At 36.4% G+C, this 19,575-nt stretch overlaps 1 protein-coding gene across 2 annotated transcripts in view; it reads left to right on the forward strand.

Annotated features, from left to right (window-relative positions):
* IBTK (inhibitor of Bruton tyrosine kinase) overlaps positions 1-19,575 on the forward strand; it is a 55,224-nt gene that overhangs the window by 26,064 nt on the left and 9,585 nt on the right. Inside the window, exons 13-26 of one of the 2 annotated variants that reach the window (XM_033055428.2) lie at positions 496-582; positions 1,486-1,568; positions 1,671-1,708; positions 3,488-3,581; positions 3,955-4,056; positions 4,792-4,909; positions 7,482-7,542; positions 8,231-8,358; positions 9,804-9,916; positions 10,518-10,666; positions 10,866-11,029; positions 12,184-12,276; positions 13,385-13,543; positions 18,524-18,676. In XM_033055428.2, the coding sequence (XP_032911319.1) occupies positions 496-582; positions 1,486-1,568; positions 1,671-1,708; positions 3,488-3,581; positions 3,955-4,056; positions 4,792-4,909; positions 7,482-7,542; positions 8,231-8,358; positions 9,804-9,916; positions 10,518-10,666; positions 10,866-11,029; positions 12,184-12,276; positions 13,385-13,543; positions 18,524-18,676 (1,542 nt within the window). The remainder of the gene's footprint in view (positions 1-495; positions 583-1,485; positions 1,569-1,670; positions 1,709-3,487; positions 3,582-3,954; positions 4,057-4,791; positions 4,910-7,481; positions 7,543-8,230; positions 8,359-9,803; positions 9,917-10,517; positions 10,667-10,865; positions 11,030-12,183; positions 12,277-13,384; positions 13,544-18,523; positions 18,677-19,575) is intronic. The other variant, XM_033055429.2, reaches the window with a different exon arrangement.

Here is a 19,575-nt window from a genome sequence, read left to right on the forward strand (position 1 = left end):
CCTAAGTAACATTTCCTTAGTAAAGTGTTTTGCTTTTAAAGGTGTATTACTCTGTAATTTACCAGCAGTGCTTCTGTGTCTTTACCATTTCATTCACAAGCCTTCTGGATGAATTAGAATGCTAAAAAAGCCTGTGCTGAAACTTGCATCTCTTTCCAACCACTGTCTTTCTCTGTTTATTGACTGGTAGTGGTAATGGAGATTAACTTCTAGATTTTTTATGCTGTGATATTGAACTTTGGCCTTAACTACACAGTATAGGTTTCATCTAAGATGATAAATACATATCTAAATGTGGAAACAATAACAGTTACATTTTAGATATGCCTTGAAGACCTTTCAAGTAACAGCTGGCCTTTTCTATTTTTGTGTGATGATTCATTTTCATATTCACAATATGAGCCCACTAAAGTACTGTTACTTTGTGAAGCTGTTCTTAATGGTTTGAACTGTATACTAATTGTATTTCTTATTATTAATGTTACTAATTTGCAGGCTGGATGGAGTAAGGTTAGAAAATGGAAAAATTAATGTTGTCAACAAGAAGAATGGAAACAAACCAAAGTTAAATCAGAAGAAATGGTAATTTTTTAAAATCATGTTTCCCTTACCCTACCATCTTTGTCTTACATCATCTCTTTACCTGTTAAGTCTGGGCTTAGGTTGATCCAGCTGCATTTTAACTTCTTGTGTGCAATTGTCTCTGTCATAGTAACTCAGGTTTGGAAGTTCTCTGTAGATATTTATAGACTTGATCTGTAAATTAGTAATTGGGGATTGATTATGTGTGGTATATCTTTGTTTCTTTTTACTGTACCTTAATGTATTCTGTGAATTAGCTGTGTCATAGGATGCTAATGCCAGGAGAAATGTTACAGGTAATCCAGTCAAAAGCAATTTGACTTCTGTCAATCTGCTTTCAGTGACTGTAAGATTACATGGGTTGGAAATAAGCAAATGCATAGTATGTTTTCTAATTTGCTTTTAGCAAAGTAATGTTTGTTTTTAAATTCCATTGATGTGATCAAGTTACTTATGCATGAAGTCCTGAATGGCATATTTCTATAGGAAAAGCAACATTGCATGAAAGTAACTTTTTCACAGAATTCAGGTTCATTCTTAAAATGCATCATCAAGGCCTGTGGTACCTCCTGATATTGAAGAAATAGGCGACTTAACATAGACCATTTAAGATTGACTAAAATTAGCCATAATTAATTTATTTTGAATTAATTTTGAAACAGTAATTGACTGTATTTTGAAGGAAATAGATGGAATTTTTAAAGCTCATCTTTGGACAAAAAAATTCTCCCTTGGAAAGTATTGTGCTTGTACTTTTGGGTTCATGTTCTGTGGTATTATTAAACTTCAGGTATATTTTATTTCAAAGGATAAATCCCAACTTGTTAAAGTAAGCATTTATTTGTAGATTTTAAACTTTTAGCTCTTCTGAATACAGTTCTGATGCTATTAAATATCTTCTAGTTCATACCTCTGCGATGTGACCCTGAAATCTTTAGATGGAAAGGAATTCCCATGTCATAAGTGTGTACTTTGTGCAAGACTTGGTATGTGTGTGTATTTTTATATATATTTATATAAAATAAGTTATATTGTCTTTTTTAACTGTCATTTTATTGCATCTTGAACTGAAATGCCTTTCTTTACAGATTATTTTCACAGCATGTTAAACAGCTCATGGATTGAGGTAAGTTTCCCAAAGCCATGTGTGGTAGTATGTATTTTTTGCATCAAATAAGTGACAGCTTTTCTGTTTTTTCTATAGTAACATATCCTAAATTCCTGGGAAGAGGAAGGGTTGGATTCTTTGATTCTGTTTGCAAGAAAAAAACCCCACAAACCACATTTGTGGTTACTCTGTATTTGTATTATTGAGATTGTATATTAAATGACAGTAACAAACATAATACTGTGTATGAAAGGAAATTACTGCCTTTGTTTTAGGGATTTAGTTTGAACTAGTTCATGGATTTATAAAAAACACTGACTGGACTGTTCTTGTGGGATACTGCTTTGGATGAATTTTCATTTTTTTTCTTTAAAAGATTGTACAATTTAAATCATATGCATTTTGGAATAGCTTGTCATATATACTGATGCAAGAGAGAACAGGATCAAGGGTCAGTATGTAGAACTTCAGCTGACTTTTGCTGTTAAATGAAAGAGGGGATATCAGGGACTATTTTAATAAGTCACCAAGTGCTGTTTCAAAAGGTGTAGATCTTTTAATTTCTCCTGGTTCCTATTTGCCAGCTGTGTGTCAATACCCTGGTTGTTCCTGGACATTGTAATTTCACTAAATACCTCTGTTGAACTACCTGATCACTATTGATAATGTTTATGGAAAGAGAGGAATGGTGTAAGTGGAGAAACATTTTTCTGAGACTAAAAACTAAAGCTGTGTGCAGGAGTTCCTCAAATTTCTTAGATTTCTGGCAATACATTAAGAGCTTGGTGAAGTAGTGGCAATTGTGGTCTGCTGTGAAACAGAGCTTTACCTGTCATCCAGGTTACTGTACTGTCTTTTCCCGAGTCATCCCTAAGAAAACATATTTGAAATACTGTGACGCAAATAATAGATTTAAGGGGTCCTTTTAAGTGTTGTTTGTCCACTTGTATCATGGTGTTGTATATCAGTAGTATGTAGTTTATAAACTGCCTATTATTTTGTTAGTAAATCTAAATCAACCTAAATTAATAAGTAAATCTTTTGTGAAGGAAGGGCTGTAGATGTTATATAAAAATCTTAATGTCTGTAAGAGATTTTTAAACCCTAGAAGGGAATTATGTCAGTACCAGTCACGTGTTCTAAAGCAAAGTATGAGCTATTTCGTATAAAGCTTTACTTGGGTACCACCTGAAGTAAACCAAAGTTATTAAGCAGTGATGTTGCATAAGCACAAATGGTGACAGTTATGTGGTTTAGTGGCAAATGTTTGCTCTCACAAATGTCCTACCTTAATGGTTAGGAAGATTTTCTCATGGAGGACTTGATGAGGGCCTTATTTTCAGAAGCATTAACGGTAGTGACTATTTCAATATTATTGTTTTTTGGGAAGTTGTGATTTCATGAGATCTTTTGACCTTGAAAGGAAAGCAGTTCAGTACTTGCATAGAAGGTTCCTGTAGTTCTACTTTTAGGCAATTGTGAATAAAGTAATATAATCAAGGAGGACTATTAGAGTAGAGGATCAAAGTGATCAAATATTAAACTTTTCAATGGATATTTATTCAGAAGTTTGAACAGATCTTAATTGCTTTGCTGCAATCAATTCTTGATTGAGAAACTTGGGCAGATTTGGTACAAATGCTTAAGTAATTGTTTAACTTTGAAAATATGACCCTCAATCTGAGTTATTTTCTTAATATAGTTACTGTCTTAATTTTGTATTTTATTCCAAATAGTCGGCTTATCTTACTCTATTTCTTCTTTTTTTTTTTTCCTTTAAATACTTCTGCATTTTAGGCTACCTGTTCAGCTCTGGAAATGCCCATCCATTCTGACATACTACAGATAATTGTGGATTACTTGTATACAGATGAAGCACTTGCCATAAAAGGTACCATCAATATATTTTCAACTGTAGCTCTTGCAATTTTTGGATTTTTAAAATAGAAATTCAAAACCTAGTATGCTTATGTTGAAGTTATATTTTAAAAAATCAGAAATCTTGATTCTTTCTTTAGGGTTTGAGGGGATAGCAGTACCCCCAGCCTTGTTCTACCTTTTGTTTTGTTTGTCAAACTGCAGTTTTCCTTGCTTAAAAAAAGTGCACTGTTGGTGCTCTTCTAAGCTATTCCTTGTGCTGTGAAAATCCCATCAAAATTTGTGAGGCCATTATATTTGTGCTTTGGTAAAATCTAATTGAAGCTGTATGTTTTATAGTTGCTTTTGATTTGCCCACAGTGTTTACATGATGCTTTGTTTTCCAGATTCTCAAAATGTGGAATTCATATGTAATGTTCTTGTGGTAGCAGACCAGCTTCTTATATCCAGACTCAAAGAAATCTGTGAAGTAGCCATTGCAGAAAAACGTGAGTCCTTCCACACATGCTTAAAGGGTTAGAGAATAAAAAATGGTATTTTTAAATGTTCTTGCCTTTTGCAGCACAGAATTTGTGCATCTTCCTTTCATATGATTGTATTTTGATGTTCATTGCATGGCTGCTAATAATTGTTTCTTAAGCCTGAGCGATATTCTAGATTAGCATAATCCATTCCTTACACATCATCTTCATCTCATGCTCTTTAGTAAAAAAAAGTACAAAAATAAGAAAAAGGTTAACTGCCCCCAAACCCAAATGAAACCTTTATTTCATTGAATTTAAATTTCTTTTCTTTAAAATATGATACAATGAATCCTGTTTCTATTTTTGTCTTTGTATTTAGTGTTCCCTCTCTCCTCTTTCATTCCTCTTATTTTTTTCTCTACTAAATTGGAACATTTGGAAGTTTAAAAACTGTTTATGCTGTACATGAAACTTACTATTTTTGTCTTTTACCTTTTTGTTTTGGATTGATGGGTTGTAGTATTTTGAAACGGATCTGTTTGTAGGTAGGTGTGTGAAACAGCCATTGCATACAAGCTGCTGCAAAGTTACTTGGAGCTTCCTACAGTTTATGGCTGTTTGAGCATTAGCATTTTTTCTAGGAATGGGATAGCATGTGATACATTTCAATAACCAGATCATGCTACACATTAAGTCTTAAAACGACTACTTGATACTACAGCCAGTTATCTAATTTAGTTTGTTGTTTTGTTTCTGCAGTTACCTTAAAGAATGCTGCTGAGCTGTTGGAGTTCTCAGCAATGTATAATGCTGAACAGCTAAAATTGTCCTGCTTGCAGTTCATAGGACTCAATATGGCAGCTTTGCTTGAAGCAAGGTAAGCAGGGATGCAACTGTGTGTATGTATTAGTTTTAAAATTTAAATGTCCCAAAAGGATTGGAATAACTAACATGGACAGTTTAATGTTAAAATGCAACCTGATGCTGCTGGTTTAAAGGTAGACTCATTTTTACCAGTTAGGGAGAAAGAAGCTAGTTAAATATCTGTTCATATTGTACCAGTTCTATCGTGCAAAAACATATGTTACAATTTGGCATGAAGAGCCTCTCTTGAATTCGGTGAGCTTTAACATTAAGTCTAGTCTTTTTCGGGGTTTTAAAGTGTTTTTGAAGACGCATAAAACTTCTGTGAGACTTTTCCTCTATTGGGAGGTTGTTTTCTTGAGGGATGGAGATTATTGTGAGGATTTTTTGTTTTAGGATTGTTTGGGGGGGGGGTTTTTTAAACATGATTCTTACTATACATATTTGATCTATTTTAAGTAGGTGTGTTATATAGCTGCTTCTACTTCCAAAGAGGATGGACCTGCCATCTGGTAGTCTTATTGCTGTGATGTCTGCAGTAAGAGCTGAAAAAATTAATTTATTATCCTTGCTTTCCACAGTGGAAAGCTGTAATGTTCTGAGAAGCTGAAAGTGTGCTCTGGCCTTCCTCTTCTTGATCCTTTTGGATAGGCCTTCAAGTTGCTTCCTAAGTATATATCTTCTCAGAGCCAGCCTTATCAGCACTGATTGAAGTTCTTTTCTAGCAAAACCTTAAAAAAAACACCAAAAAAGCCAGCAAAAAAAAAAAAAAAAGATCTCTGTTGTCTCCATTCTTTTTGTCAGACTTCTTTTCACTTACAGAAGTTCTTAGAGATCTGAAACAGTTCAGAATGCCAGCGTTTCATTGCCGTATCACACAGTGACTTCACTTGCATCCCAGAGTTCATTCATATTAGCAATTTCCTTCTTCACTTCTTTGTAAAATATAAACATTCTAACCTTTGATTTTGGAGAGAAGACCCTGGTAATATTGCCTTAAATATTACTTGGAGTTCAGATTTGTTTCATTTTAAGGGTAGAAAGAATATGCATTACTTACTATGATTAAGACTGTATCTACATTTTAGTGAAAATATGAAAATGTTACTGTTGGGCAGAAAGACTTTTAATTTGAGAAACCTGAGACAGAACTAAGTCCTGACAACTTTTTGCAAGAACTGCTCGCATGGACAAGAGTGTTAGGTTGAGTCAAGTTTATTGTTGTAATACTGTTTTTTGGCATAAATATCTTGTGTTGTGTGTTTTATGGAGAATTTCTATAGATTTGGGGTATTTAGATACATGTCAGGAAGACAGTATGCAGAAATAGGTGAAGCAATGACCAGTTCTTGGTAACTTAACTATATACAGTAGTTTCACGAATACAAGCCGCACGGATTATAAGCCGCACTTCCGGTGCCTCGACAATGTTGCTGTCTTTGTCAATAGATAAGCCGCACCCCGAATATTAGCCGCACTTTCGTTCGTCGCGAGAATCCGTGCACAGCTTTCACAAATTGGCCAATTAGTAACAGGATCGCGGCATAGCGGGCTTTACTGGCTCGGGGCGGGGCCAGGCAGGCTCGGCCCGCTCATGGTTGCCGACGGGGCCGGGTGGCCCAGCTCAGCGCCACGGCTCGGCGGGGCCGGCCGGGTGGTGCTGCAGCCGCCGCCGGGCTCACTGGCCCCCCTCTCCCGTCAGCACCGCCCCGCCGCTGCGTTGAGTCGCCCTGCCGGCGGGCCAGGCACTGCCGCCGCTGGCAGGCATACCGGCCGCCTCGCCGCTGCGTTTACGTACTCGCCCTGCCGGCGGGCCAGCCGCTGCCGCCGCTGCCAGGCTCGCCGGCCGCCCCCTCCCATCTGCACCGCCGCCGCGTTTCCTCGCCCTGGCCGGCACTGCAGGCCCCCGCACCGCCGGGCTCCCCCACGCTGCTGGCCCCGATTCTGCTGGGCTTCCCCCGCTACCAGGCAGCCCCACCCGCCGGCCTTCCTGCTTCTGCCATGCTCCCCTGCACTGCTAGCCCCAGTTCTCCCGGGCTCCCCCGCCCTGCTGGCCCGGGCTCTGCCGCCCCCCCTGCCCCGCCCTGCTGGCTCAGGCTCTGCCGCCCGCCCCCACACTGCTGGCCCCGCCTCTGCCAGGCTTTCCCACCTCTGCCGGGGCCGGCCGGGCTCCAGCTTGGCTTGGGGCTGCCGCGGGCTCTCACTTCCGTGTTGGTAGCTTTTAGAATTTTGTTAATGTATTAGCCGCCCCGGAATATTGGCCGCACTTCCGGGTTTCCACCAAAATTTTGGTCAAATTGGTGCGGCTTGTATTCGTGAAATTACTGTAGGTCTATTTTGACTGTGACCTTAAGTAAAGGTAGGTGGAAAGATTGTGTATTTAATCCTGCCCTACAACAAAGGTATTGATTAGTTTTTATTTTATGTTCAGTATCTTCCTTTAGACTGACCACAGTGAATAGGTGATAATACCTGTAGGTGAGATTGATCCAAAATATTAATTTGAATTTTTCATTAATGTGATATTTTTATAAGCTGCTAAGATGAATTTGGTTTTTAAGCATAAAGATTTTTTTTTTTTTTAGGACTCTGGATGTCTTAAGTGATGAAGTTGTGAAGGATCTTTCAGTTTATTACAGGAAAATGGTAAGTTGTTCAACTTGAGTATAAGGTGATTAGGTGTAAAATGAGAATAGATGAGTGATAAAAAGATACCTGCATAGTCTGTAGGCGACAGTCTGAAGTGGAACATCTGACTCAAAACATAAAGTTGCTTGCTACCATTATCACTCTCAAGAAGTTCATATTTCATTATTCACTAGCTACTGCTGCAACAATGTTGTGTCTTTTAAATTATTTAGTTATACACATTAAACATAATAATGTTTTGTAATTAACAATTGTTGCATGGAACAGCATAAGCAATGGAAAAGAGCATCCCTTACTTAGAAGAAAGAAGAAGAAAGCTGAAGAGTTCAGGGTGATCGTATAGATGTTAAAATCAATAAGAAGAATAATGCAAAAATTGAACTGTAATGCAATGGTGAAAGCCAAGACATATTATGATCCAATATTCTCTAACTGTAAAAGATAAATGTTTACAAAACCTTGAAGCATTTTTTGCCATAAGTTAACAATAGATGAAACAGGCATTTCAAGTCTGTCACTTAAGATATTTCTCCAATTTTGCTTACAGATTTAACTTAAGATTATAAACTTAAGTAATTAATTACCTGATCTGTGAAAGTGTTTTAAATGGCGATTGGTTTTGGTCCTCTTACACTAATTTGCTAGCATACAATTTAAGAGAAACTTAATGCTTTTACAACTGCAGATTCCAGCTATGGTCAGGAGAGTAATTACTCCCTATCCAGATGGACCTGACATAAGTTCTTTTGAGCCTGAAGATGGAGAGAACTTTGTCTTTTTAAGAGAAGAAATGAATACAGAACAAAATTCTCAGTAAGTATCTGTTTTTCATCAATATTTTTAACTAGATGAACTGTGTGTGGTGTTAATCCCCATTTGCATTGGTGCCTGACTTCTTTTAAGTTCAGAATTGAAGTATTAAGAAATGGAGATTTCAAAGACTGTTTTCGGTTTCCTGAAGTCTTTGAAAATGTTGCAAAACTGCAGCAGAGCACTTTCAACTTATAAGTAGCATGTGAGTAAAGGTTGCAAAATGAGCATTCACAGCGATGTTTGGGAGTTGTGCGTGCGATGAGAGTATCTGTATATAAGTGAGACCAACTGTGCAGCTCATTGTACTTCACTGCATTAGAAGAAATCAAAAGGGAAAAAACAGACTTGAATAGATCTGTTTGAAAAATTGTGATAATCTAAATTTCTTACAGAATTGTCAAGTGAAATTCAGAGCTTTGTGATAGTCTAGCTTGGTAACAGGTTTCTGAATAGTGGGATACAATGTCAGCATGCAGAAGAAGCCTCACCTGCAGTATTGTGAACTGTTCTGAACACTTGTGTCAGAAATGTTGCATTAAATGAACTAGTGTAGGTAAGAACTAGTAGATCAAGGAAACTGAGAGGCTATTTTGTATTCGACTTCAAGCCTTTTAATGTTTTTCAAGGCTGAGTGGTAGCTTCTAGGGAATTGGGTAGTCCAAGGATTGAAAAATAGGCACCCCCAAGTATTGTAAGATAGTGATGCAGGAATTATTAAGTCATTATATAGTTACTTCACAAAAAGCTGCTTAAAGAAGCTTTGATATAGTGCACTGTAGCTGCAATTCATGTAATTTTGAATATCTAGTAGTTTTGTTAAAATGAAAGAGGCCTTTTGTTTGATAGCACTTTTCCTAATAGCATATATATGAACACATGACATTTAGGTAACATCACCCTGTGTCTGTTTTATTGTAAAACTGGTATTATCATGATGGTAGTGTTTATACTGGGAAAAAGTGAGACCAACTGTGGCATTTATTGAACTTCAATCATTCAGGAAAAAAGCAAGAGAAAAAAAAAGTGGAGAGTTGTCTGTTATTTGCTTTATGTCAGTTGCTGTGATGTGTAGCAGGTTTAATCTGACCTAGGTGGCAGTGCCAGCCTATGCAGCAGCTGTGTCTTCCACTGTCTCAGCAGTAGTGTGTGTGCACTATAATAGTCCAGAGGCTAATCTAGGTTGGAAAGAGATTTTTTCTTTTCCTCCTGAATTCTTTTCCCCCCACCAGAATAATTTATGAGGTGGTTGTGCCAGTGCATAAGCAAAGCAGGAGCAAGCAGCTATTGCCAGCTTCTGAGATCAGGTACTACTGCTTGAAGTATAACTGCTATGGCTGACTGAAAAACATAACATGGGTAGTTCTGAAGCTCAGTTTCTTTGGCTTTAATGCATTCTTTGGGGTTTTTTTGTTTGTTTGTTTGTTTGTTTGTTTTTTCCTTCTTAGGGAAGCCCTTTTCAAAAAAGCAAAAACTAAGGCAAAAAAGAAGCCACGAAAACGGTCTGACAGCTCTGGAGGATATAATCTATCAGATATTATTCAGAGTCCAGCCTCTACAGGTCAGTGGGAAAGAGATTCCTTTCAAGTATAAAAACAGAACATAAAGTGTAATATGTAATGCAATTTCTGTATTTCAAGAAGGAAATCTTAGAAAGATTACTTCTTTTCTACTGAACACTATAGCTGAATATAAATAGCGAATCCTTAAGATTAAGGCTTTTTTTTTTTAAAGGGTGTTTGTCATATGAAATTTGTGCCCAAAGTTCAGATAAAAACATGTATGTTATCAAATAAACATATTGCACATTTCCTCATGTGGAACATTTCTGTTAATGCATTGTGTGTTCTTTTTTTCTGGAACATAAAGAATAAATTAGCCAACTTTTTTTTTAAAAGATGATAGAAGAATTCAAAGGAAAAGTGGTGGTGTTATTTGTATATAGTGAGACAGAGGAAGAAAACTGGGAGTAATGTTATTCTGAAAAAATATTTAGGATAGCCTAAAATTTGCTTATACTTACCACTGACTATTATTCTGGACAAGGTAAACTTTGCTTATTTTATATTCATCATATGGAGTGAATAATTTTTGTGTTTGTTAAGCATTGTTTACTCTGGCTCTCATGGTTTAATAATTATACTATCTTTTCTTATTTCTAGGCTCAGTAAAACTGGATAAAGCTAACTCAGTAGAATCACTACCAGAACTTTTAACATCTGACTCTGAAGGTAGTTATGCAGGAGTGAGTAGTCCCAGAGACTTGCAGTCCCCTGACTACACAAAAGGATTTCATCCAGAGAGGACTCAGGTTGGATTTCCTCTTAGCAATTTTTTTGTTTGTGTTTAACTAGTCCTTCAAAAGCAGAGTTTGTATTTTAGAGTCTTTCTGTGAAGCTGTTGTACTTACGATGGAGTAGACAACTTTGAGGAGTTATTGTTTATTTTAGTAAGAAAATAAAATTCAGTGTTTGTAGTATTTATTCAACAATTTTCTGCCTGATTTTTAGATGAAGGACAAAGTATGCAGTCAGGATATGAAAGCCTCTCACCCTAATAAGGAGATGAAGTCATACAAGGGAGCATCAGCATTGATGCAGTCTGTTCCTCAGTCCATTCCCAGTGCCAGACACAACTCTGCGAGCTCTCCCAATTGGGTAGCAACCAGCTTCAGGTGCAGTAATACTTACAGTCACTGTTTTACACTTGGTAGTGAAAGCTCATAATGTTCTATTCAGACTAAAAAGCTATCTGCTCTTCAAAATGGTTGTACATTACTTGACACATGCACTCTAGATTTTGGTAATTTAATAAAAGGACTCCATTTTGTAATTATGAATTGAGAAAAGCAATGCTATATATATTATTCTTATTTTTTTAATTGCTTCCAGTCTGTATCTCTAATATCTGTTTTTATAACACCTACTTGGTTAATACTGTGTAAAATTCTTGAGAGTTTTTTGTAGAATCATACCATGCTTGAAGCCTTTAGAAGCTCCACTGTACTTTGAGACTTTTTAGGCCTTTAGACTTAAACGGGCTGTAAAAGTCAACACCACAGGTTTAACTGGTACAAAAAAAATTGAGTTTACTTTTTATCTGTAAGAAGACTTGGAGTGCTGGTTATGTTTTATTTCAAAGCCTGTCTTTGAATCGAGTTGTAATGCAGTTTAATTTGCAGTTGCCTTTAAATTCACGTATTTTAATTTATAGTTTTTGTAAAGCTTGGGAATGTCTAGATTTAATTCATACTCATTTCTGTGAAAGTTTAAAATTCAGTCATGTATGAAAAATAAACTGATATGTGAAGTCTGAGAATATTACTGATGTTGTGTAGCACTCTGACTGCAAAAACTATTTTATTTATCATGTGAAATAATTTTAATCCTATACTTCAAAGAGAGATCTAATTCAACCTTCAGGACAGAGCTGCAAGCAGTGTCTCTCTATAACTTAACATGAGCATTTTACTACTAAATAAGTATCCCTATTTAGCTATCTAATTTTTTTTAAGTAATCATAGTTTGACATATCTAATTTTTTTAGGGGTCTAATTTTTCTAGAGTAATCATAGTTCACATCTTTTTGTTTCATAGTATAATGAGTCTTGAAAGTATTTTTATAGTGTGCTCTTAAAAATGTATATATTTATAAAAGTTTTGTCAGAAACATTTTATTTGAGGTTTGCCATAATTGAGGAAATAGACATAAATTATACAACCAGTTACCAATCCTATGTATGATTTAGAGCATTTCAGTGAGGGCTGGAACTGTGGAATGTAAGTAAAAATTAGTGCCTTGTAAGGTAACTTTTTATTTTTTATTTAGCCCTGCCAGCCCTCCTGCTATGGATCTGAGAACCATCATGGAAATTGAAGAAAGTATGCAGAAGTGTGGAACCATGCCAAAGGCAAATTCAAGGTTGGTAAAAAACCAAAATCTATAAAAAAGTGTGATAGGCTAAGTTGTTATGAATTTACTTAGTGGTTTAGACCATTCAGTTTAAAAAAAGCAGGAGAAAAGTTGTCCTATTTGGTTTTGAACAGCTTTGTTTACTTCATTATGTTGTTTTTCTTTGAGCATACAAAATGTATCCCTTTATTTTACTCTAGTCTTGTTTTGTCAACTACTGCAAAAGAGTGAGTGAGCTAGTATTTAAATAAGTGGCCTATCCTGCTGAACCTTTTTGTTTCTGACCAAAATGAATTAATTCTTGTAGGACTTTGGAAATTACTTGTGAGTACTGGATTTGAGAAGTTCATTTCTTGTCTTGCATTCTCTGACCTCTCCCGGAACCTGTGTCTTGATGCTGACAATTCTTCAGATAGAAACAAGTGTGGTTCCTTCTTGTAGAAGCATCCCAAAAGACACAGAGATAAATGTGCTTTTTAACAAGGCGGGTATTAAACCTAGTATTGTTTAAGTGGTACATATGGAAGAGAACAGGATGTGACTCTCATGGCTTTTGAACTGTGACTTTCTTATAAAGGAGAGTTAGGACAGTACTCATGGAACCTGGTAAAGGGTTGGTTGCTAGATAAGATTCAGAAACTGCAAGCAAAGCAGCCAAGACTGAAGAATCCAAGTAGCTTAGAAAAGAAAATTATTACAGATAGAAGAAATGCCTCTGTGCTGTTGTATAAATTTGGTTTAATGTATGAATATTTTTGGTTTAAGGGTGCTAAAGACAGTCTCTAAAAAATCACAAGATTAGAAAATAGTCTTAATCTGGTGGTAGTCCTCTTTTGGTAACTTGACTCCTACTCTGCATGTTTTCATTTATGAACATCTATGTGAAGAATACTCCTATGATGCTTCTCTTTCTGTCAGTCTTGATATTAATTGATTATTATTTTTTTTATTTGCTTCCCAGCCGTCTGAGTCCTTGCCCCCTGTTTGCTTTTTGGCGTTCTAAGCAAAGAATTTTTGTTTAGCAAATAAGTTATTTCTCAGTTTAATTTGCAGGATTAAAGGAGAGTCATCTCACTTGACACTGATCTTACATCTTTTTTGCAATGTCCATTCACAGCAGAATGGTGTCTCATGGAATCAAGCTTTCTCAGAAGCAAAGGAAAATGATTGCCCTAGCAGCAAAAGATAATGGATCAGTAGCTAGTGGCTCGGAGCCTACCACTCTGGTAACTGCACCACCTCCACCCACAAAAGTTGCAAAACTAGGGAATGCATGGTATGTTATAAATCAAATATCAATTCTTTTTCTTTGGAGAGTTTTTACATTGAATAGGCAGACTGAACTATTTGTATCTACATGTGGAAATAATGTAGAAATTCAGAGAGGGGAGGGAAATGCTGTGGTTGCAGTTTAAGAGTTCTTTGAAATTTTGTTCTGAGTCAAAGACTGCATCTCATCTGGTGCTTTCCTGTGTATGATGTTGCATTTGCAGATGGTGTCCAAGTAAATGATAGAAGAAGAAGACTGAGAACAACCTCTGAAACTTAGTTAGGGAGAGTTTATTGAAAACCGTTATGAATGGTGTTTTTTTTCCTCTGTCAAAAACAAAAAGAAAAATGTTAGCCCTTCCTGGGGAAAAGTCTGGAATGACTTTAGACTAGTGCAAAATTGGCCTAAATTAGGGATAACAAAGTTATCTAGGTGTCTTGGAGCTGGAGGGAGCATTGGATACTTCTAAAAGTTTTTATGATGGAAGGATGCATATCACATATCACATACAATGCTGATCACATACAATTTAAGGGTTTAGGTTAATATCATAGTATCAAATACAAAAATACTATCACCTATTCAGTGAACTAGGTTTATAACAAATATAATAAGGTGCTAGCTCAAGTCATGCTGTGTTCATCACTTTTACTGTTGGTATTGGATAAAAGCTTAAACAAAAAATGTAGAAGTTTCAAACGATGTAAATTTAATGAGTTTAATTATTGGATAAATACCTATTTGCATGCTCGAAGCAGGAAGTAAATGTTCACTTAAAGTTCATTTAAGTAAATGTGGCCATTTCTCCAGTTTTCTCTGTTCAAGAAGGATTTTTATTGCTAATTACTTTTGTACTGTTACCCTAGAAGAACTGTCAGTCTCTTCTCTCTGTAGCTTACATGGTTGTACCTCAGTAGGAGCAAAGGTTTCAGCATATCCATCACAGTCACTCTTAAGCTTTCTGTCTTCTCAATTGATTTTCATCCATGTACTCCTAATACTAAAATTTAGGGTCTCATTTACTCCCCCAATCCCTTAAATTTGTTCTGATATAATATTGGGCAAAGCCCACAATTTTATTTTAAAGAGGAAAAACAATGAGTTGGTTTGCACTTAAGGATTCAGACTCTTCCTAATCTCTGAACAGTAATTGAGACCTTCACAAAAGGAGAAGCAAAGCTTGCAAGATTCATCTTCTGAAGTCTAGTGAGTGGATGAATTTGTGCCCTTAAAACTGGTGCTCTCAAATGCTTTGAAGAACATGCTGCCTGCTTTACACAGGTGATTTTGCAGGTCAGGCAGCAGGTTAATTATTTGCCTTAGCTAATGGAGGTGTCACAGGGCTGTTACAGCTCTGAGGCTTAAAATTTGCTAGGAGAAACTGATAGTTGAATCACATCTTGATGAGTACAGCAAACACTGAGTTACTCTGTCCTTTATTATAGTAAAAATAATACTCCATCCACTATTTGTAATCTTACTACTAATGTTGTAATTATCCATAAAGACAATGCAGTATAACAATTCTAAAAAACAAAGACAAAATTCTTTATAGATATAAAACAAAGGTGAAGGAGAATCTCCATCCTTTTATCAGGTGCAGTGACAAAGTACGGAAGAAATCTTGAGGCACCTGGTATCTTCTTTGCCTCAATCTTTAATAGTAAAATCAGTCATTCTACCCAGCCCCATGGGCTAGAATAAAACCCTCATAATCCAAGGGGAAAACGTTTTCAGTGGTGTGCTACATCTGTTAGACACACACAGGTCCATGGGGCTGATGGGATCAACCCAAAGGTACTGAGGGAGCTGGTGAAAGTGACCACTGAGCTGCTCTAAATCATTTACCAGCAGCCCTGGTCGAGTAGAGAGGGCCCAGGTGACTGGAGGTGAGCCAATATGACACCCATCTAAAGAAGGATTGGAAGGAGAACATGGGTAAGAACGGGCTGTGAACCTGACCTCAGCTCCAGGGAGGTTCATGTATCATCCTTAGTGCTTTAACATGGCACATGCAGGACAACCAGGTGTCTGGTCCAGTCTAGAAGAGGTTTAAGAAAGGCAAGTTATGCCTGAATAGTTTGAATTATTCATACTCTATTATATTCATCTACTCTCTGATAGATAATTCTTTACCTATTGGGTGTTACTTGGAACTGCAAACTGCCTGTGAATTGTTCCTTGCTTTTAAAAAGCAAATAAAGACTGATTTTTGAATATCCCTAGATAAATGTCTCCAAAAAGTATGTTGTGCTCTTAAGGTTCTGATTAAATAGTTTCTGGAAAGAGCTGGGCCTACTTTGTTACACAAACCATCTTAGGTGGAAAGGCTAGGGTATATTTCAGGAGGATGGAATCCAATCTAAAGCTCATGTGGTCACCGTGCGTGATTCCACACGTTCCTCCTGCGTTCCTCTGGCTGCCAATCTGGAAAATGCCGGTAGCTTGAGAGTTCAAGCACAGAACCAGTGGGAGCTATATGAATTTTTAAAATTAGGCCTCGCTGTTGGAAGAAAACATTTATTGAATAAACTTCAAGCTGCTTTAGGCAAGCGATCAATTATTTGATTGCCCCTGCTAGTTGTTCAAAGTATTTTTGTGTGTAAGGTGGAATGGTTGTGTTACTCATCTACTCTAATATTACATTTGCAGAGCTAGTCTTTAAATTCACAGTGGACTATTAAGTGCATTTGGCAGTCAATTGAGCTTTCCACACATGCAATATTGTCAAAGCCATAGAACTTGTGTTCCAATGAAATCAGATATTCAACTTGGACGTTGAATGCAGTGAAGCACACTTGCCAGAAGGGTGTGGGACCTTCTGGCTTTTTTTGGTTGACTGAAAGTCTGTCATACACTATGCCCTACCTTTTTCCACCAAGAGAAACTCCCCAGTTTCATAATTTTTGGGGAAATTGAATCTGTGTTTCCTCTCTTGAAGAAAAGTGAGAATTAGAAGGGAAAGATAAAATATCGCTCTAGTAATACCTCGCAAAAAATGTCTAAAGTTAACTGCATATTGACTTTATTAGTTCTCTAAACCTGCTTTGATCAAGGGAGTCTGAGTGCTGCTTACTTGTTTTGGTCCTTTTTTAAGCTCAGGAGTGTCTACGGCTTTTCAAGACCAGAGGCACGAAGAAATTTGAAGTCTCTCTTGAGAATTAACAATTGTGTATCCTAATGTCTAGGTTGTTGGTTTCACAGTATTCCAGCTTATTTTTAACATCAGCAGCTGTTTTGGAACTTCATGCTTTTATGGTTTGCAGTTACAGCTTGGAGGAACATAGTCATATTCCACTTTAAAAAAAAATGTATAAATTAGTTTTTGTAATTTAGCAAATTAGATAAAAATGACAATTTATCAGACAGGACAAGCTGAAATTTAAGAGTTGTTACATGTTAGGAAATCTTTGTACCACTTTTCAGACAAATAATTTTAAGCCACAAATAAATGTTTTTGATAGGTTCACAAACAGAATGACACAGTTGATTTTTTTGGGAGATGTTTGTGGGTTGATTTTGTTTTTTTTTTTGGCTCTCTGCTGCAAGTGGATCTGATTGCAGAATTTTCATGGAAATGGGTAGATCAAATCAAAGTAGGCTACTTAAAATGTTATTAGTAGAAGCAGGTTTTGAGAGCAGATCCCATGGACCATATGCCCACTCAGTATAATAGGTTTGGGGGAGGTCTGGTCAAACTCTTGCCTGAACTTCTGTGTGCCAGCTGGTGGTAGGAATAGAGGATGTGCAAAATGACTCTGAGCCCCTCTGTCTGGAGGTTCCCATTCTGCTTTCTACATCTTCTGTGCTGCTTTAACCCAGTATTTAGATTTAAAAAAAAAAAAAAAATCAAAACTTAAGCCAGGGTGGAATAACATCAGACATCACACATAGATTTTAGATGCTTTTGTTGTAATGTTTCAGATATAATGTTGCACTTTTAAAATTCCTTCATATTTATTACCTTAAATTGTGTCCCACCTAGATGTAGTTTGAAAGTCTTTGACTTGAGATGCTGCTCTTCTTACGGCAATTGCACAAACAATTGGCATTGTATAAAGAGATTGTTTTACTTCAGTAGTGTTTATAAATGGTCTCTTGTTTCTTTGAGGAGATAATAAGCAGAGCTATTCTTTCAGAATATATTTTGTGTATTTTGCAATACATGGGACTGCCATGCTTAGTAAACTCAAATGTAAGTAAATATTTGAAGAATTAATTCCAGATCCTTGATCGCTAAGACAAGGACTAGTGGTAACTGCATTGAATTCTGTAAACAAAAAGGCTTTGGGTTTGGAAAGTGTCATAATACCTAAGATGCTAAATTGCTATATTTTCTTAATAGTTTATTTTTGAAAGATAATATGCAGTCTCTAATTCAGTAACTTGTGCTTGGACAAGTAAGAGAAAATGAAGGATATCAGTTTTATTTAGCTTTACTGTGGGTTAAAGGATTTCTAGAGCCTCCAGCAGGTACAAGTAACTCATTCAGTATCTTGGGAAGAAAAGATCAGCTGTACTTGACTTTCATGGTGGTAAACTGCCTGTGTTACATTGACAGTACGTGGAGCACTGTGATTTATAAAAATACTTTCCAGGGACTAGCGCTGTTAGAAAGGCCACAGCTTATCTAAGACAAACCATCTATGAAAAAAGTTTGTTTTGTAAGAGGATGAGGTGAGGGGAATGGGGGAGTAGTTGGGGTTTGATTTTTTTTTTTTTTGTAATTCTAATGAAATTTCAGAACTACTGGCTTCTTCTGTTCTCATAGATATTTATTTCCTGTTCTTCAACTATATGACCCAAAATGGCTTATTTTAGCAAATAAGATGTAGCAGGATAATGGCAGTATACAAAATCTAAGTAATAATGTATTTTTAGTAAGTAAAAAGGCCTCTTTGCTATCTGAATCATGGACTAATACAGAATCTTGGAAAGTGCAAATATAAAGTGCAGTGGTTTTGTTTCATTTTTGTTTTTAAAAAGGTCATCTTCATTACATTCTGCCTTGCCAAAGTCATTCCGTGATCTTGTGCTGGAAGAAGAAAAGTGTATGAGTGTGAATAATTCACCTGGTACTAGTATTAAAAGATGTAGGTATAAAGGATCTGAGGATTCATCAGTCCAAAACACCATAAGGTAAGAATGGTTTTTTTCCTAATTGGTCAACCATTATACAAGAAGCACAATGACCTGTTAAATTCTGCTGAAATAAGAAAGAATAAAATTGTCATTTAAAAAGACCATTATTCTGATGATTCTGTTAATAAGATTTTATGAATGAAATACTCTTAAGAATAGGAGGCTTAAAGATTTAAGCCATTTAATGCCACTGCTAATACTTTGTTTCAGGGTCAAAGTTTTTGTATCCATATAGATGGATCTGTATGTGTATCTATATGTATAGATAGATATAAAGTTTCAGGCTCCAAACAAAATATATCTGTGTTTGTTTGCATATGGATGTATGTATAAAATGATAAACCTGTATTTTCTAACCTTTGTAGAAATTAGGTATTCATGGGCATTTAGATATGGCATTCATGAATCAGTTTGCTAAGGAGTATTTCTGAGTAACCACTGAGTGCATAAAACTAGTTTATTCAAACACAGTTCTGGCATTTCCCAATCTGAGTTTTCTGAAAAGATTACTTAATTAAATGCAGTTTTTCATGGATTAAGCAAGCTTACAAAAATATTGATGCACTGGTTATGACTGTGTTTTATAATTATTGTGGGGCTACAGTTCTAAAGACTAAAATAAGGCACATGTGAATTATTAGACAATATTGCTCTTTGGTCAAAATGTTTCAGCTGTGCATCCTCTTGCTGCCTCCAGTAGAATGATTGTTCTGGGTTAAAATAATGGCCTAAGCTGAGGACAGAATCTCAACCTTATTCTTGAGGGTCTGTATGACTGAGCTGCCCACCCACCTGCTTCCCTTCCCCCTGTCATCAGTAACTTTGAATGCTCCATTTCAAACCCGTTTACAAAACAGAGCCTGAAAATCTTACAGACTTTACCACCTACTATCTGG

This window comes from Catharus ustulatus, chromosome 3 (assembly GCF_009819885.2).
Source record: "Catharus ustulatus isolate bCatUst1 chromosome 3, bCatUst1.pri.v2, whole genome shotgun sequence".
Taxonomy (NCBI): domain Eukaryota; kingdom Metazoa; phylum Chordata; class Aves; order Passeriformes; family Turdidae; genus Catharus; species Catharus ustulatus.